The 19,067-nt window shown below is 48.8% G+C and overlaps 1 protein-coding gene across 2 annotated transcripts in view; it reads right to left on the reverse strand.

Annotated features, from left to right (window-relative positions):
• Positions 1 to 16,717, reverse strand: part of LOC120706697 (bifunctional aspartokinase/homoserine dehydrogenase 2, chloroplastic-like) — a 28,629-nt gene extending 11,912 nt beyond the window's left edge. Inside the window, exons 1-6 of one of the 2 annotated variants that reach the window (XM_039991403.1) lie at positions 16,428 to 16,717; positions 15,491 to 15,556; positions 15,054 to 15,118; positions 14,517 to 14,894; positions 13,875 to 13,963; positions 9,076 to 9,379 (exon numbers count right to left, since the gene is read on the reverse strand). In XM_039991403.1, coding sequence (XP_039847337.1) covers positions 9,076 to 9,379; positions 13,875 to 13,963; positions 14,517 to 14,894; positions 15,054 to 15,118; positions 15,491 to 15,556; positions 16,428 to 16,501 — 976 coding nt within the window. In that variant the 5' untranslated portion in view covers positions 16,502 to 16,717. The remainder of the gene's footprint in view (positions 1 to 9,075; positions 9,380 to 13,874; positions 13,964 to 14,516; positions 14,895 to 15,053; positions 15,119 to 15,490; positions 15,557 to 16,427) is intronic. The other variant, XM_039991402.1, reaches the window with a different exon arrangement.
• Between the last annotated feature and the right edge of the window lie 2,350 nt (positions 16,718 to 19,067).

Here is a 19,067-nt window from a genome sequence, read left to right on the forward strand (position 1 = left end):
AGGAGCAGAACCCACGGCGGTGAGAAGAAGGCAAGACCCATCACCAACCATGATAGAAGAAGGACAAGAGGGGTGTGGGGGTCGGACAGAAGAGAGGATACCAGCATCGGGAGTGGTGTGGAACGAGGCACCCGAGTCGGCGATCCACTCGGTGCTGGTCGGCGGCGTCAGTCCCATGGTGCTGAAGGACTGCGCCAGAGCGGCCTGGTCCCACCCCCCAGGCCAGGTCGGCTGCTGGCTGGGCTGAGCGGGGTCCAGGACGGCGCGAAGAGTGGAGCAGCGCCAGTGAACACGGCCGCCGGCTGGAGTTGAGGACGAGGGCCCCCTCCCGGACCTTAGAACGGCCACATCGAGATGCGCCCTAACCATGGGTTGCTGAAGGATGGCCAGGGCGCACCTCCAGCGGCAGAAGCGGGAGCAGGAGCCGGTGTCGGCGCGCCCCGACGGCCCCCACCGGTATTGGTACCCCCAGAAGCAGGGCAACCGGTGCCACCACTGTAACACCCCGGGTGTCTGAACAGTAATTAAATAGGAGTCTGCACAGTAATTATGTATGTTTACTATGCATCATGTGTTTGATTTGCTTAAAAAGGATCTTTTTGTAATTATGAAAGGTTATATGTGTAATTATGATTTTATGCAGGGTCCTTTCTTTAGTTATTTCTGAATATAGCTTTTGTGGAGGGTGTTTTTGCAAAAATTCAATGCATTTAATGCATGGCAGCAAAATTTACTTTTAAGTCTATGTTTGAAGTGAATTTGCTTTGAAAAAGAGAAATTTCCTAGAATTCAAAATCCCTTCAACGATTTTAATTTTAGCTCTTGAGTCTTTGGTCAAATAAATTTTTGCACAACATCAAAGTTGTAGATCTTGAAAAGTTGAACAACTTTCATGTTGGGCACTTTTTCATTTGAGCTTTAGTTTAAAAGTTATTGCTTGTTTACAGAGAGGTCCCTGGAATTTTTGGTAATTACAAATCGACCCTTATGACCATCTCCCACCTCCCTGCTCTGCTTCTCGCCGCCGACGCCACCGACAGCGCCGCCGCCGACGCCTTCCCGGCCATTCCGGCCATTACTCCGCCGTGCGCTGGCGCCCACGCGTCGCGGACGACCACCTCCCCCTCCTGTTGCCTCAAGCTGGCCCTCTTCTTCCCTTGCCACGCGCCCCGCCGCTTCCAGAACCACCCCGTCGGCCGCCACCACGACGCCGCCGTGGAACAGCCGCTGCAGAGCACGCCGCCCTCTTCTAGCGAGCGCTAAGCACTACATAAACCCCAGCAATCGATTTCGTTCGTCCCTTTCCTCTCCCCTCGCTCCCACGCCTCGGAACGCCGCAGCCGCACCACCCGAACCCCGGCGAGCTCACCCTGCCGCGGAGCCGCCACCCCAGACCCGCTCCACCCCTACAGCCCCCACCATTAGCGCCGCCTCGTCCTAGCGCAGCTCCCAGGCCACTTCCCCTCGCCCAAACCTCACCGGAGCTACCCCGCCGCCGTGCTCCGAGCCCGCAAGCCGCCGCTCGCCGTCGACACCCCACCTCCGACCGCCCTAGCCTCGATTCCAAGCACCCAGAGGTGCGCCTTGCACCCGTGAGGCTCACGCACCCCTCCACCCTCGCCGCCGGTGAGCCCCTCGCCGGGAAATCGCCGGTCAAAACCCGCGCTCCCCCTCTGACCCGACCCGAGGACCTCGGGTTTGAATTTGAAAAACCCCAGGGGGTTGTCTGCGTTGTCAGTGACTCAGGGAAATAGTGCTATAAGGACTTGTTTGTATTAGTTTGCTGTGAACTTTGAAATTCTAGATCAATTCGTAGAAAATTCATAAAATAGAAAATTTTGATGTTTTGGAATCCTCTTGAAGAGCTCTATGCAGTAGAACCATAATATGTTAGGCTTTAGTTGCAAGTTTTTGCTGTGTAAATGGTTTTGTGTCACTAGGTAAATAAATACTAGATGTTTAGTCTTTTTCTTATCTAATGCTTGAAAGCTGGTCTTGCTCTGAAATTTTTGTGGTAGTTTACTCATGTTACACTAGCTTTGCTATAAAAATTTCCTGATCAGTTCTCTTGTGTAGCTTTTTCTTTGATTTAAACTTTGTTTAGTACACTTTATTTATGGTAAATAGTTTCTGTTCGTAATAAATCATGATTTTATTTCGGCATGTTCTTTTTGAGTAGCTTAGCTTGTCCAAGAAGTTTGAGCTTCAGTTCATGTCTAGAACAGGAGTTAAAATTGAATCTGGCTAAACTGATGTCTGTTTTGTTTATTTTCTCAGAATAAATTCTGTGTAGATAAACTCATGAAAAATTCACAGTAGCTAGATCATCCCTGTGTAGATCTCATGTTAAATTTTGAGCTTCTGATCTGCTTTAGTTTGATCGGTATAATTCAAGCTTGTACTAGGTGTTGCCTGCATAAATGATTTATTGTGTTTACATGGTTAAATGTTTTGGCATGATTTTTACAGGGTAGATTACTTTGTTCATGTTCTGTTTAGTGTAATTTTGGTAGAATTTATTACTATTTGTACTCTGATTTGTTGATTTATTTGCAAACCATGACTTAATTGTATAGGAAATCACCACTACTCATTTTATGAAGTTAGTTAACTTCTTTTGTGCTGTTGATCATGATGCCTTGTGTAGTTAGATTTGTTATTTAACTACTCTATAAACGATTGCCCATGTGTGTTTTTAATATTGTTCTTGCATTACATATAGATACGACTACTTTGTCGGACGGGACGTACGAGTTGATTCCGGAGTCTGACGGAGGTGATCTCGAAGCTCAAGTAAACACTGCGGAACTAACTGAAGCCCCGAACCAAAGTTCGGAAGAGCCTAGCGCTGAAATAGTTAGTAATTACCGAGAAGGCAAGCCCCGGACATAACCTATACTTCAAATTATTATCACTACTGTATTACTTATTTGTGCATTTACAGTTCATAGGATTTGAATTGAAACCCTAGATGCATGATCTTAGGAACCTATGTACTGAACACTAGACCTGAGTTCGACTACTTGCTAAGCTTATAGGACCGGTAAAAGTCGAGTGATTGCCTGTCACTCGCGAGCTTTATAGAGATTGATTGTTTACTTTCTGTTATCAATATAAGGACGACGGACGGGGTTGTGTTCGATATCATGACCTTATGTGATACCCCGTCTGTGTTGATGAACTTGCTAAGGTCGCGGTGTGTGGTAGTGCCGGTTAAGTTTTTGAAAGTACTAGCCACATGCCGTAAATATGGTACGCGGCAAGCCTAGTAGCCGATTGGACCGGGGAGTGGATATACCTTTCACTCTCTCAGTAGGGATAGGTTTTATTTTATGTTGCGCAACACTACGACTTCAAGGGATAAGGTTCGGCCTTGGAGCCCTCTAGTCGGGGAGAGTGACACTATCCACAAGCCGGAAAGAAAGGTCAACGGTTGTTTGGGAATGACCCGACGGTGTTCCAGACGTGTGTGTTAGGTTGTCCTTGCAAGGTTGAATTTCGATTCAGAATCGTCCGCCTCTCACGATGAAATGAGACTGCTTAATTGATCTGCCACACAGAGTAATAAGAGCAACAATATTCTTATTAATCTTGATGTTTGCTTAGAAGTTCCACCATGATTGGATAGTAGCTGCTTACATAGAATGGTTAATCAACTAGAATCTTGAAGCTAAAACTTGAAAGTAAGAACATACTCTTATTGCTTTTCAGCAAAAGGAAAACCAGAGCCTCACAAAACCTTGCATAGTCTAGTTAAAGTGGGCTACTTATACCCGTTGACAGTTAAGTCTTGCTGAGTATTAGAATACTCAGCCTTGCTGTTGAAACCCTTTTTCAGGTATGAGTTTTGAGGATCAGATCGCTAGCTTGACCTATCCTTGCTCGTTGCCTCCTGACTGGTCCGTAGAGTGGGATACGTCTTCGGCCGGCAATGACTATGACGAGTGATACCATGCTTGGGCTAGCTTGGTATACTTTTGCGACGTGTTGTAGTCATCGTGTTTCATCTTCCGCTGTTTAGACTCTGAACTTATAATCATAACTTGTATAACTGTTTTATTTAAGTTGGCTTTGTAATAATGTTTTTAACTGGTATGTAATCGTTATTATGCCTGAGTTGTATAATTGTGGTTGTAATATCTCTGAACTCGCCTTCGTGCGGGGTATGCTTGTTCGATCCGAGAATCGGTGGTTGTATCGGGACGTTACCCGACAGACCAAAAATTGTTCCGTTTGAAGTGCGTTTAAGCTAATGTTGCCTTTATGGTGATGGCCTGCGCACTTGAGCCGGGATAATTTAGGCGGTTCTGCCACAACCACCGCCACCACTTCTCCCTCGGCGGCGACGTCCACGCCCCCCCCCTCCTCCGATCTGCCCAGCTGAAGCAGCACCGAGCATGGAGGTGGCAGGAGCAGCGGAGGGGGTCGGTGGAGCAGCAACGAGCGCGGAGGAGGTGGGCGAGGACGATCCGGGCGCGAGACCCCTGGTGATCTCCTCGAGGGCGAGGTCGTCCCGGACCTGCAGGAAGGTGGGGAAGGGCCTCTGACGGGCGATCCAGCCCTTCAGGTGGTCGTAGGTGCTGCTCAGGCCCCGCAGGACATTGAGCACCAAGACCCGATCGGACACTGGATCCCCGAGGTCGTGAAGAGCATCGGCCATGCTCTTCATCCGCCGGCAGTACTCACCGATGGAGAGGTCCCCCTGCACGAAGGTGCGGAAGGTGGCGTCGAGCTGGAGGGCGCTGTACTCGGCGTTGCTGAGGAACTAGCCCTCGAGCGCCACCCAGGCCTGCCGCGCGGTGCCACCGTGGACCCTGACGAGGTCCTGAAGATCCAGGGAGATGGTCCCGAAGATCCAGGACATGGCGACGGTGTCGAGGCGCAGCCACGCCACGTCCCGCGCCTCGATCGGCAAGTCGACGAGGACGTGGTCGTCGAGGGCATAGCGGCGGAGGGCGAGCAAAACCTGGTCCCGCCAGCGGCCGTAGGAGGAGGACGCGGGGTCGAGGAGGACGGAGACCAAGGCCCTGATGTTCTGGACCCCGGCGGCCTGGAGGTGGAGCTGGGCGACCATGGGGTCGGTCGGGTCGTACCGGGCTCCAGATCCAGCGGGCGACGCCTGGCGTGAGGAAGAGACGCCTGGCTCGGGGTCGACGGGCAGCTAGCCGGAGGATGCGCGGAGGAAGTGCTCCGCCTCGGCGACCCGGAGAGCGGAGGCGTCGGCCGCGGCACGCTCGCGCTCCAAGGCGAGGGCAGCCACGCGGATCCGCTCCTGAGCCGCCGAAGCCTCCGACTTGGCGGCGAGGAGGGCCGCGGCGAGAGCGGCGTCGGCCTGCTGCCCGCGGAGAGCGGCGGTGGAGAGCGGCGCATCCGCAGGCGACATCCCGAGCCCGGTCCACGCGGCATCAAGCGCGGCGTCGGTGAAGGGCCGCTTGCCCGCGACATCGGCGCGGTGGGCCACAGTGGCGGCGGGATCCTGCAGCAACGGCAGTGCGGTGGGCGGCGACGGCCTGCGCAGCTTCGGCGCTCTCTCCAGTAGCAGCAACCGCGGCGCGCTCGGCATCCGCGGCACGCCCGGCGACCACAGGATGGGGCAGCTGCGGCCCAGGGTGCACGGGCCAACGGGGAGGGAAGCCAGGGGGCGGCCCAGGAAGGGGCGGCCCAGGAAGAGGTGGCTCCTCACCCGTGCGGGACAGGGGAGGCGCCAAGTCGGCCTCCGCTGCGCCCGCAGCAGGCGGATCGAGCGCCGCCAGGGCGACGGCCGCGCCCCCAGCAGATCCCCCCCCCCCCGCCGCGCCCCAGCGGCGGCGGCGGCGGCGACAGGAGCAGGCAGGGGACCCCGATGTGTCCAGGCGGTCCAGGCGGCGGCGGACCAGGCGGGGCTCGAAGCAGAGGAAGTGAGGGGTGGGAAGGAGGAGGGGGAAAGGGAGGAGGGGGAGGAAGCCGGCGGCCGGCTGGCCATGAGCCGGCGGCGGCGGGCACCAGAGGAGCCGGCAGCTGGAAACAGAGGAGAGCCGGCGGCTGGAAACAAAGGAGAGGTGAAAACCTAAACCTAAACTAATGATACCATGATAGAAGGAATAATCGATGTATTCCTCCGACCCTAGAAGGGTGGGTATATATAGAATCTACACATGGGCCTCTAGATGGGCCTCTATACACATGGGCTCAATATACTCCAACACGTACTTTGATTGCCATGGCCGCTGCATATTCTTTGACTATCCCTCGGATAGATGTTAAAATGCTTTTCTTCATGGAGGTTTGTATGAGAAAGTTTATATGCAACCACCCCCGGTGTTGATGTGCCTTGAGGACATGTTTGTCATCTCCGTCGTGCCCTTTATGGTCTGAAACAGGCCCCTCGTGCTTGGTTTGAGCACTTTGTCTTCATGATACGGGCGGTTGGTTTTGTGCCTAGTGATCATGATCCTATTTTATTTATTCACCTCCCTCCAGGTAGACATACCTTACTTCTCTATGCTAAAGATATGATGATTACGAGAGATGATTTGGAATATATTAATCATGACAAAAAGCAGCTTGGTAAGAAATTCCAGATTTCTGATTTGGGTCCCCTCAGTTATTTCTTATGGATTGAGTTTTTGTACTCTGCAAAGGGATATTGCATTTCTCAATTCAAATACATTCAAGACCTTGTTGCTCGTTCTAGAATCACTGAGAATAGAAAGGTGCAACACCTTTGGATCTTCACTTGTAGCTTCCTCCTACTAATGGTACACCTCTTGAAGACCCATCTCGATATAGACATATTGTGTGTAGTCTTGTTTATCTCACTGTAAAAACTCGATATTGCTCATGCGGTTCATATTTTAAGTCAATTTGTGAGTGCTCCTACTTTTGTTCATTTTGGACACTTGCTCCGTGTGTTGTGATACTTGAGAGGGACTTCATCTCAGTGTTTGTTCTATGCTCGTGACAGTGTGCTTTAGCTCCACGCTTACTCAGACTCTACTTGGGCGAGTGATCCAACAGATCGTCGTTCAGTCACAGGCTATTGTATCCTTCTTGTCTCTTCTCCTCTTACATGGAAGTCCAAGAAGCAAGCTGACATATCTCAATCTAGTATAGAGGCAGAACTTCGAGCACTTGCAACCACCCCACTTCAGAGATCGTGTGGCTTCAATGATTCTTGGCTGATTTTGGTATCTCTTGTGATACCCCCACGCCTCTTCTATGTGACAATACTAGGGCGTTAACAAAGCATATTAGTGTTGATTCCTCCTTTACCTGGTCACATTGTCATAAAAAATTGTGTCCTCTAAACTACAAGTGGCAGATTTTCACTAAAGCACAAACTCGAGAGGCAACATCAGCTTCACCTGCTCAAACTCAATGCCTCAGATCCTCCATTTCCACCATGAGTTTGAAGGGGGGTGGCTAAGTATATCAAGGCCCATATATATTGCAGGCTCATATGGACCATGAGGCCTTTATATATTCCCTGTCCCTAATGGACAGATTATCACTTCCGATCACCAAGGTTAGTAACATTATTGCTCTCAAATAAAAAGGTTAGTACAACAACAACATAGCTTTTTTTCCCAAGCAAGTTGGGGTAGGTTAGAGATGAAACCCGAAAGAAATAAGTTCAAGGTTCAGGCACATTGATAGCTAGTCTCCAAGCACTCCTATCCAAAGCTATCTCTTAAGAGATATTCCAATCATTAAGGTCTCTCTTAACCGACTCATCCCACGTCAGTTTAGGTCTACCTCTACCCCTCTTTACATTATCGACCCGCTCAAGAACCTCATTACGCACCGGCGCCTCAGGAGGCCTTCGTTGGACATGTCCAAACCATCTCGGCCGATGCTGGGTAAGTTTCTCCTCAATTGGTGCCACCCCGACCCTATCCCGAATAACTTCGTTCCGGACTCTATCCCTCCTTGTGTGCCCGCAAAACCACCGCAACATCCGCATCTCTGCTACACTCAGTTGCTGGACATGTCGCCTTTTTATAGGCCAACATTCAGCACCGTATAACATCGCCGGAAGAATTGCTGTCTTATAGAATTTGCCTTTTAGCTTTTGTGGCACCCTCTTGTCACAAAGGATGCCAGAAGCTTGCCGTCATTTCAACCAGCCAGCTGAAATTCTATGCCTAACATCTTCATCAATGTCGCCATCCTTTTGTAGCACCGATCCTAAATACCGAAAAGTATACTTCTGGACCACCACTTGCCCATCTAGACTAACGTCTCCCCCCTCATACCTAGTCGCACTGAAATCGCACATCATGTACTCGGTCTTGGTCCTACTAAGTCTGAACCCTTTCGACTCTAACGTGCGTCTCCACAGCTCTAACTTCCTATTAACCACTGGCCTACTCTCGTCAACTAGCACCACATCATCAGCAAAGAGCATACACCAAGGGATCTCACCTTGTATATCTCTTGTGACCTCATCCATCACTAAAGCAAATAAATAAGGGCTCAATGCTGACCCCTGGTGTAGGCCTATGTTAATAGGAAAATCAGTGGTGTTGCCATCACATGTCCGGACAAACGTCGTCGCATCCTTGTACATATCCTTAATGAGGGTAATGTACTTAGTTGGGACTTTGTGCTTCTCCAAGGCCCACCACATGACATTTCTCGGTACTTTGTCATATGGCCTCTCAAGGTCAATGAAGACCATGTGCAAGTCCTTCTTCTGCTCCTTATCTCTCCATCATTTGTCGTATTAAGAAAATCGCATCCATAGTTGACATTCCAGGCATGAACCCAAATTGGTTTTGGGTCACACTTGTCACACTTCTTAGGCGACTCTCGATAACCCTCTCCCAAAGCTTCATCGTATGGCTCATCAGCTTAATCCCACGGTAGTTAGTACAACTTTGAATATCGCCCTTGTTTTTGAAGATAGGTACTAATATACTTCTCCTCCATTCTTCCGGCATCTTGTTTGACCGAAAAATGAGATTAAAAAGCAAATGCAAATGCAAGTGTTATCACGCAAAGTTGAGTTTGCACAGTATGCTATTGCTAATTTCAGCAAGTTAAAATGAAACAAAAAATTGTCAGAAAGCATATGAAGAATCGTACAGGACAAACCTTTTCTAGGATCCGCACTAAATACCCCATCAACATCAGTCCAGATAGTGACCTGGCGTGCCCTTACAAGAGAACCAATTATGGCTGCTGAGAAGTCACTTCCATCTCTTTTTAGTGTCGTAGGTATGTTTTCTGCTGTACTCGCAATGAACCCCGTTGCAACTATTATCTCAGCTGGTTGTCGAGAAAACCATTTCTGAAGCCGCTTCTCGGATTCTAAGTAATCAGGGTCTACTTGATTAGGACCACTAGGTTTTACAACTAGAACTTCTCTTGTATCCATCCAACTGCATGGTGCTCCAGACTGCATGGTTTAAATGCTATAGCATAGGTCAATTTGTTCACAAAGGTAAACAACATATTACATTACCTGTGTCATGTAACTGTAACAAAGGGAAAGCAGAAATAATATCCTTTAGGGGTGCAAATTGGTGACCCTTAGGTGCACCTCCAACCAATGTTCTTAAAGCGTTAAGGCGAGGCACGGCGAGCGACCCCGTCGGCATGGCGAGGCGACGCCTAGGCGGACGCCTAGGCGAGCAAGGCGACGCCTTATAGCAGCAGGATGTAGGGAGAAAAAGAAAAAAGAGAAGGAAGGAGAAGGGAGAAAAGGAAAAAGAATAAGAGAAAGGAGACAACTTGGCCCAGCCCACTAAAAGCCCAAGCACCACCCCACATCCCCACCAGGCCTGACCTAGCTCCCCTCTCCCGAACACTCTCAAACTTGCCCACCCTTTTGCTCGCGAGTCACTGCCGGCGGCGGCGGCTGCCTTCCGCTCCTCTCCCTCCTCGCCCTCGCCCTCTCCCTCCTTCTCCCTCCCTCACCGGAGCTAGCAGGAAGCTTCCCCCTCCTCTCCCTCTCCCTTCTCCCTCCCTCAAGTTCTCCAGGTGAGCCGCTGCCTGCTGGATCCGCGCCAGCCGCCAGAGCCAGCAGGGAAGCCTTCCCTTCCTCTCCCTTCTCCCTCCCTTCCTCACGCTCTCCAGATGGCTGCTGTCCGTCGGATCGACGCCAGAGCTAGCAGGAAGCTGTTTCTCCTCTTCCTCCCCCTTCTCCCTCCCTCCCTCTCTCACTTTGCTGCTGTTATGGTAAGGCGACCATGGACACCTCATCCCGGTCGCTCCTTCCCCTTACTCTTCCTCTCTTCTGGCTGGGCGTCGGCGACGCCTTGGCCTCCCTGAGCGCCTTGACGCCTTGGCGTCGCCTAGGCGACGCCTTAAGAACCATGCCTCCAACTCTCTTTAGTTCAAAATTTTGTACTAATTCTCCAAAATGATATCTCAGTTTGGAAAATTAGTGCAAAATTTTGAACTAAAGAGGGTTGGAGGGGCACCTAAGGTCACCAATTGACACCTCTAATATCCTTGCTTAAGGACTAATCATTTACTAGCAAATAATTAAACCCCTAACCACTATGTGAATTGTATGGCAATTGGAGAAAGCAGTAGCAATGAAGTCACTGGTCCTGTCAATGTTCAGTAACTATGAATCTGTATCATCTCAATACTGAACCACACAAGTACATGGTTACGTATGATAACAGTACTTCGAATAAGAACTGGACTAGAGCAGCAAATGATGGTCATTTCACACAATAATGGCTTGTAAAGACTGAGCTTTGGGTATTCAAGAATAATAGATAATAAAGAGGACTAAAGGCTGGAGCAAATTTGAAAAGTTTTTGTTAGCAATAATCTTGACTAGTAGTGCAGTAGGTACATGTAAGTTACTTAGGGTCCAAGTCTAGTCTTTGACTTGTGATCCAAGTCTTTGCTTAAGGGACCAAGTTGAGCCAAGTCTTTGCCTTGGCATGTAAGCCATTGTGGCTGTATAGTAGTGTATATCTAGTGCTATAAAAAGAGAGGAGAGGGCCTAGCTCCCTCAAGAGATCAAGCAGCACCAAAAGAGAGTGATCTGGTTGTTCTCTTCATAAGAGGAGTGTGTGTGGCTAGTGGCTACTGGCAGGTTGCCGTAAATGACTGCCAGGGTTGCAGAGTAGGAGTTGCCATAGCCGGATGCTTACAGGCTGACCAGAGGCAACTTTAGGTACTTCAGGAGGAGCTGATCAAGTGGATCAGTTCCAAGTAGGTTGCTGCGGCAACTAGTGTGTTTCTGTGTGAAACTAGTGTGTTAGCGTGTATCTTCGGTAGTGTGTTGTCCCAACAGTTTTGCTTCGCCGGTGCTTCGCCGGTGCTTCAAGAAGAGGGAATCCCATCTTGTGACGTTTCGTAATGGACAACACTCGAGCCAGATCGACTTTATCCTTGCTAGAAGGGAGGATAGACGTGATTGCTTAGATTGTAAGGTGATACCTGGGGAGTGTGTTGTCCCTCAACACAAGCTTGTGGTGGCGGACTTTCGTCTTCGGATACGTGTCCACCGGGACAAACGTGCCAAGATTGCGAGAACAAAGTGGTGGAAGCTTAGAGGGGAAGCGGCACAAGCGTTTAAGGAGAGGATGCTAGGTGAGGGGCCTTGGGAAGAAGGAGAAGATGCAGATGGCATGTGGCTAAAGATGGCAACATGTGTTCGGAAAGTGACCTCAGAGGTGTTTGGCGTGAGGAGGGGAGGCAAACAGGAGGGGAAAGACACCTGGTGGTGGAACGACGAGGTGCAAAGGGATATTAAGGAGAAGAATGAGTGTTTCAAGCGCCTCCACCTTGACAAGAGTGCAGCCAACATCGAGGGCTATAAATTAGCGAAGAGGGTTGCAAAGCGAGCTGTGAGTGTAGCAAAGGGTAAGACGTATGATGATATGTATCAGCGGCTAGGCACGAAAGAAGGGGAGAAGGACATTTATAGGATGGCTAGGATCCGTGAGCGGAAGACAAGGGACATCAACCAAATCAAATGCATCAAGGATGGGACAGATCGAGTGCTAGTGAAGGATGAGGAGATCAGGGATAGATGGAGACAGTACTTCGACAAGTTGTTCAATGGGGAGAGTGAGGGCCCTACCCTTGAGTTAGATGACTCTTTTGACGATACCAACAGACGCTTTGTGAGGAAAATTCAGGAGGTAGAGATCGGGGAGGCTTTGAAGAGGATGAAGGGAGGTAAAGCGATGATCCCTGATGGTACCAACAGACGTTTTGTGAGGAGAATTCAGAAGGTAGAGATCGGGGAGGCTTTGAAGAGGATGAAGGGAGGTAAAGCGATGGGCCCTGATGGTATCCCCATTGAGGTGTGGAGATGCCTAGGTGGCAGAGCAATAGTATGGTTAACTAAGCTTTTTAACCTCATTTTTCGGTCAAACAAGATGCCGGAAGAATGGAGAAGTATATTAGTACCTATCTTCAAAAATAAGGGCGATGTTCAAAGTTGTACTAACTACCGTGGGATTAAACTGATGAGCCATACGATGAAGCTCTGGGAGAGGGTTATCGAGCATCGCCTAAGAAGAGTGACAAGTGTAACCCAAAACCAATTTGGGTTCATGCCTGGAAGGTCAACCATGGAGGCGATTTTCTTAATACGACAATTGATGGAGATATATGGAGCAGAAGAAGGACTTGCACATGGTCTTTATTGACCTCGAGAAGGCGTATGACAAAGTACCGAGAAATGTCATGTGGTAGGCCTTGGAGAAGCACAAAGTCCCAACTAAGTACATTACCCTCATCAAGGATATGTACAAAGAAGCGACGACGTTTGTCCGGACATGTGATGGCGACACCACTGACTTTCCTATTAATATAGGCCTACACCAGGGGTCAGCATTGAACCCTTATTTATTTGCTTTAGTGATGGATGAGGTCACAAGGAATATACAAGGTGAGATCCCTTGGTGTATGCTCTTTGCTAATGATGTAGTGCTAGTTGACGAGAATAGGGCAGGGATTAATAGGAAGTTAGAGCTGTGGAGACGCACGTTAGAGTCGAAAGGATTCAGACTTAGTAGGACCAAGACCGAGTACATGATGTGTGATTTCAGCGCGATTTCAGCTGGCTGGTTGAAATGGCGTCAAGTTTCTGGCATCCTTTGTGACAAAAGGGTGCCACAAAAGCTAAAAGTCAAGTTCTATAGGACAACAATTCGCCCGGCGATGTTATACGGTGCTGAATGTTAGCCTACAAAAAGGCGACCATGTCCAGCAACTGAGTGTAGCAGAGATGCAGATGTTGCGGTGGTTTTGCGAACACACAAGGAGGGATAGAGTCCCAAACGAAGCTATTCGGGATAGGATCGGGGTGGCACCAATTGAGGAGAAACTTACCCAACATCGGCTGAGATGGTTTAGACATGTCCAACGGAGGCCTCCTGAGGCGCCGGTGCGTAGTGGGGTTCTTGAGCGGGTCGATAATGTAAAGAGAGGTAGAGGTAGACCTAAATTGACTTGGGATGAGTCAGTTAAGAGAGACCTTAAGGATTGGAATATCTCTAAAGAGATAGTTTTGGATAGGAGCGCTTGGAGACTAGCTATCAATGTGCCTGAACCATGACCTTTATTTCTTTTGGATTTCATCTCTAGCCTACCCCAACTTGCTTGGGAAAAAATGCTATGTTGTTGTTGTTGGTGGTGCTGCTGCAAAAGATGACCCATGTGTTCCCCCTGAATGATATTGTTTTATTTTTCTTGCATAAATTGTTCAGTCGGCAAGTTAAAAAATTCATCACAAGTGCAAATACTATTAAGTGTTCCTCGTTGTTATTCAGTTGGACATTAACAGAGCACGAGGCCACTCCATGTAGCATCATGCCAATTCTGATGTTACAATGCATAAGTTCGCAGTAGCATTAATAAGCTGTCTAAGTAAAAAAATAAATTGTACAGAGTTGTGAAGATTTTTCATGTGTTACCTTCTTTATTGCATATGATAACATCTGCGCGGACCACAACTCTCCATGCCCAACAACAAAGTCGGAGAAAGATTCTGTGGCATGCCCAGCTGCAAAAATATATAAATAAATATTGATACAAGTATTATAAATGTCAGACAAACAAATTTGAAGTTACCACTGATCTTGGGTGTATTTGGTAACCTCACCTAACCTTACCTAACAAGAATATCTACTAGTCAAAACAAAGTGCGTCAGTGGATAATGTGACTACTTAACCAAATACAGAACCCCAAAACAGGTATAAAGCTACATGGGACTAACTCTTACAAGAGGATGGTACTTTCAAAGTTTTGGTGTACAAGTCAATGCATGATGAATTTAGCATATGACATACTGCAGACATCAATGAGGTCCGGTTTTATAGAAAGTGCCAGGCACTAGGTGGGCAGTTGGCAGCATCTAGGCACCAAGATGGAGGCTAGCGCCTAATGCCTACGTAGGCTAGGCGATGTCCTTTTTAAACAGTGCAATGAACTCTCCAAGACAGCAAAATAGAACAAGAAAGGATTCAACAAGAGAATACTTCCAGATCTGACAAAAAAGAATCATCACCCAGGAACATGAACATGAACTGAGAAGTGGGGAGTTTGCAGTGCAAACCTATATAAATAGCACTGAGCATTGCTCGCAAGCTGCTGACATCTGAGTGCAACTGAGACAAAAAGCTTGCAAGATCCTCCCCATCAAGAAGATCCTTTGCTGCAGCCATATGCTTCTCGAAAACTTCTTCCAGTGCTATCATATATGAATCATCCCTTGACTGAGCCTTATGTACAAGGTTGTACATCATGTCAGTTACTTTGGACATTGCAGAAACTATGACCAGCTTTCTCTCAGAAGAATCACTGAGCACAATATCTGCGACACTCTGAATTCTTTGGGGCGTTCCCATACAGGTTCCGCCAAACTTGTGGACAGACCACATATCACCTTTTGGAAGATATGTATTAACATCATCTTGTTCGACTGAAATAGCTGCTGCAAGAAAAAAATACATAGGTGAAGAAATGCAAAAATTCTTAGCTGGTAACATGTCAGGGTGAGAAAAAGTTAACATTTTCAAGTTGAGACAAGGCTAGAATGGTTTGTGCTAAGGATAAGAAAACATTTTGAATGAATGATGGAAGGCAGAACTACCAGCAGCTGGTCTGAGCAAATTTGTGGAACGATGCGTGAGAAAACTTCCTTGAGACTGACCTATCCTGAAAAATGTAGCAACAGAACAAAGAGGGTATTAACTTGAGGGGCTTTTGGGGCAAAGCTTAAATGACTGGAATAGAACTGGTAAAGGAGTAATGATCCAATTGAACATAAGGAAGACAACATAACTAGACTTTCAAAGCTAATTATTCTGGACTGAAATGTATATTTTAAGAAAAGTATGGTTCTGCTAACATCGGACACTAAATGCTGAACATACAATTGAAGCTTGCAAGGTGGACTGAAACTAGTGAAATGGTCAAATGACTACAAGGCCCTGACAAGTTTGGAATTTAGCCGTAATGAAAGTAACCAGGTCCTCTAATTGAAAAGATACACTATTAATACACAACAGAAATCACAAAAAATAGTACCTTACGGAGCCTCCCAAAGATCGGTCTTGACTTAAGTCATACTTCCAACATTGTGCGCTCGTTCCCCTGTGAACCAGCATAGCATTTAACACAATCAGGATAAGGTAAATGAGTGGCACATCATACTCATATATCCGAGGGGGGTTTTTTGAAAACACAGAAGAGATTAGATGGCATAAACTCCTGTAAATCTCGGAGGAAACAAAAAAGGAAACGTGAAAAAAAAAGACTGGCCAATCCACCAAGACGTAATGTGGAAACTAAAAATTGACATTTTACTGAAACAATATTCAGTAAAGCTCACAACAGTGTCATAAATTCCGAAATACATCACTTCTCATCTACTACTTCAACTGCTAATTGAGACCCACATGCGATGCATGAATTTCAAGTTTGTGCATTCATGCTCCCAATTTCCGTGGCAGGATCCGGACCATACGAGCAGCTATTTGTTAATGCATAGCTCTGACCGTTCCTGGCTTTCTTATTCTTGGACCAAATCCAATCTGAACAGATGACTGTCCATTTCCTAGTTTTGCCAGTTCTTAATTGGCTTTGATACAAAGTTTACGGGCCGGACAAGGCCAACTCTAGCTGAATTCTGATGGACTGATACCATGCACAACTGAACAAGCATGACCCTGTTCGGCTGGGCATTTATGGCTGGCTGGGCTGGGCTGGAACCCTGTTCGCCGAGCAGCCCCAACCGCAGGGGCGGACCCAGTATTAGCATTCTGATGGACTGATACCATGCAAAAAGATCGAATTTAGCATGTAAAATCATGGTCAGATCCGAAAACAAACACCACTGTTGCAAAAAGATCGAATTTAGTAGGTAAAATCATGGTCAGATCCGAAAACAAATATCTGACCTTAGGGATTTGGGTGTTTGATTTCGTGCAGCGGGATGGGAAGGGAAGGGAATAGGCAGGCATACCCTTGTCGGATGTTCGTCGCCAGCGAAGCCACCATGGCTCGATGAACAACGGGCAGCGCAACTCGCCCTGTCATCGCCGATAGGAAAGGAAGACCGAGGCCGAGAGAAAGAACAGAGAAGTCGTGGGAAGGGAGGGTGCTGCCGCACCAGCTGGACTCGAGCTGCAGCTGGGCAGGGGAGCGTGGAGGACTGGAGAGCGCCGCACCGGCCGACAGCGTCGAGAGCGGCGGCTGGGGTGGCAAAAGGGAGGAGATGGAATCTCGGGGAGGAAGGAAAACCTATTGTGCATCAAGTGGGCCCTGGGGCCGGTGGGGTCCATAGATCGGGTTGAGAGGTACGTATATCCGATAAGGATACACATTTGGGTACGTCTTTCTAAAAAAAAGTTGTGCATGCGGTGCGGGAAATGCGAAGGGGCCGCGGGCCGCGCATATCAGCGCGTTCTTTCTCATCCGCGCATCCTTTCCAACCGTCGCCCGTGACTCGCTTCGCTCCAACGGGTGGATAGCTCGTCTCCTCCAAATCCACCCGCCGCTGCCACCAAATCAGCCCTCCGCCCTCGTCCGCCGCTCCACGTCGTCGCTCGCCCACCACTGGAAGGTGCCGCTCGCCCGCCGCTCGAAGCCGCCGCTCGCCTACGGTTCGAAGCCGTCGCTCTCGTCCCCCGAGCGCGGCGGCGCGGCGGCGGATGTGGAGAAGCGCTGGAGTCGAAGGGTCGCAAGCGTAGGGGACGGCGGGCTGCTAGCGGCGACGCGGAGCGTTCGTGGGGGAAGAGGGCGCGGGGAACTCGATCCGTTGGTGGCGGATCTCCTGGTAGCGGCTCCTCGTCGACCACACCGGCGGTCGTTCGTCCAAGGTACGTATGCTTCGTTATGTCCAAGGCAGGTGGATTTTGTGCGTATGGATCTGTGATGTGGGTAGTTTTGGCCGGGTAGGGTTTGGCGGCAGGCTGGGTTTGGGGCCATGATTAGGCTATGGTTTTGCGACGGGAAGGCTATGGTTTGGGGCCATGCTTGGATTGACCTGTGAATCCATGTGGAATGAGTCCAGTAGGGACAGATCTACGTATGTGGAATATGGACCGTGTGGATCCATGCATTCATTCATGCTAGCACAATGTTGAATGTGATGTCTTATTTTTTTTATCAAGCCATAGCACCACGACATCAATGGAGGATGAGTGGGCAGCCATGGATGCTGGGGAGAACCTTGCAATTGCCAATGTGCCAACACGTGAGTTCAGTTACACCCCTGGAATAGAAATAGGGGAACGATCAGTGCCAACAGGAATGCATGACTCCTTTGACATGGTAGGTGACTTTGATTTCATCCTTATTGGTTTAGTGACATGGATAAGCACTAATTTTTTTTCCTTTTCGCAGGGGCAAGAAGAACCGGTTGCAGAACCGGGACCGAAAAAGGCATCCCGGAGGCGTGCACCTAAGGGGGCACCCCAGCGGGCAACAAGGGGGCACCAAAGGGAACCAAGAACTTCAGTCACGTTGAGGACGAAGTGATGTGCGCAGCTTACTTGACTGTGAGCAAGGATCCTATTGTTGGTGTGAACCAGGCACTTCAAGCCTACTGGGACCGTATGGAACCATTGACATTGAAGTTCACAGGGGCACATGTACCACTGGAGATGCTATCAAATACATGGGATCGATGCAGAACGTTGATATCGTTCAATGACCCTGGCATTCCAAAGAAAGCATGCCAAATATGGAGGTTGTGGCTAGCTACGGCCTCAAGGATAATAGTTGGTTTTTTGTGGTGTCCCCTGTATTGGCCATGTAGCCTAGTTGGGCATTTCTCCCACTCCCAATGCATACAATCTATACTCCCAAGCATCCCAGGAAATCCCCTCTCTTCAGCCTTTGCCAACAACTTTGCAACATCCTGCCCCTCACGCTCTCTAGAATTGTAGACTCGCCCATATGAAAGTACTCATCAAGGCGATCTGCAGCACCCCCGTATGCAAGTATACGCAACGCTGCTGTTACCTTTTGAACAGTTGTGAAACCAGGAAGACCGGCGGCGTTACACTTACGCTTGAAGTAGTCATTCTTTGCCGACACCGCGTGGCATATGTCCAAGAACATATGCTTCGTCATGCGGAACCTATATCAAATGAAGCTCATGACTTAGGCCACCTATAACATCAAGTAATCAATGGACATGGACATGCCAATCACTCACCGGCGCCGAAAGAACATTTCATCAAACACAGGGGGGTCATAGAAATAATTAGACATCAACCGATGGTACCCTTCGTACTTGTTTCTCGGTACTGTTTTCCTACCAGGGACAGAGCCACGGCGTGGTTGGGTCTCCTCATCGTTGCGCATTACCTCAACTATCGCTGCCGCTGTCAAGAGCTGTTGCTCAGCATAGAAGTTTTGCGCTTGCTGATGCCGAGCACATCGCTTGCGGGAAGACGACATACTGCAACGAAATCAACAATTGAGCCTAATATTTCAACATTTTACTATAATCCAACAGTTAACTCCACATCTACAATCAAGATCCCCAAATAAGATACAGCTGCATCAAGGTACCAATGGATGGACTGGAGCTACTCACCTCGGTCTTCCTCGATGACCTCGCTCGCAATCCCACTGCCACCAGGGAGGAGAATCC

This window comes from Panicum virgatum, chromosome 5K, assembly GCF_016808335.1.
Source record: "Panicum virgatum strain AP13 chromosome 5K, P.virgatum_v5, whole genome shotgun sequence".
NCBI classification, from domain to species: Eukaryota; Viridiplantae; Streptophyta; class Magnoliopsida; order Poales; family Poaceae; genus Panicum; species Panicum virgatum.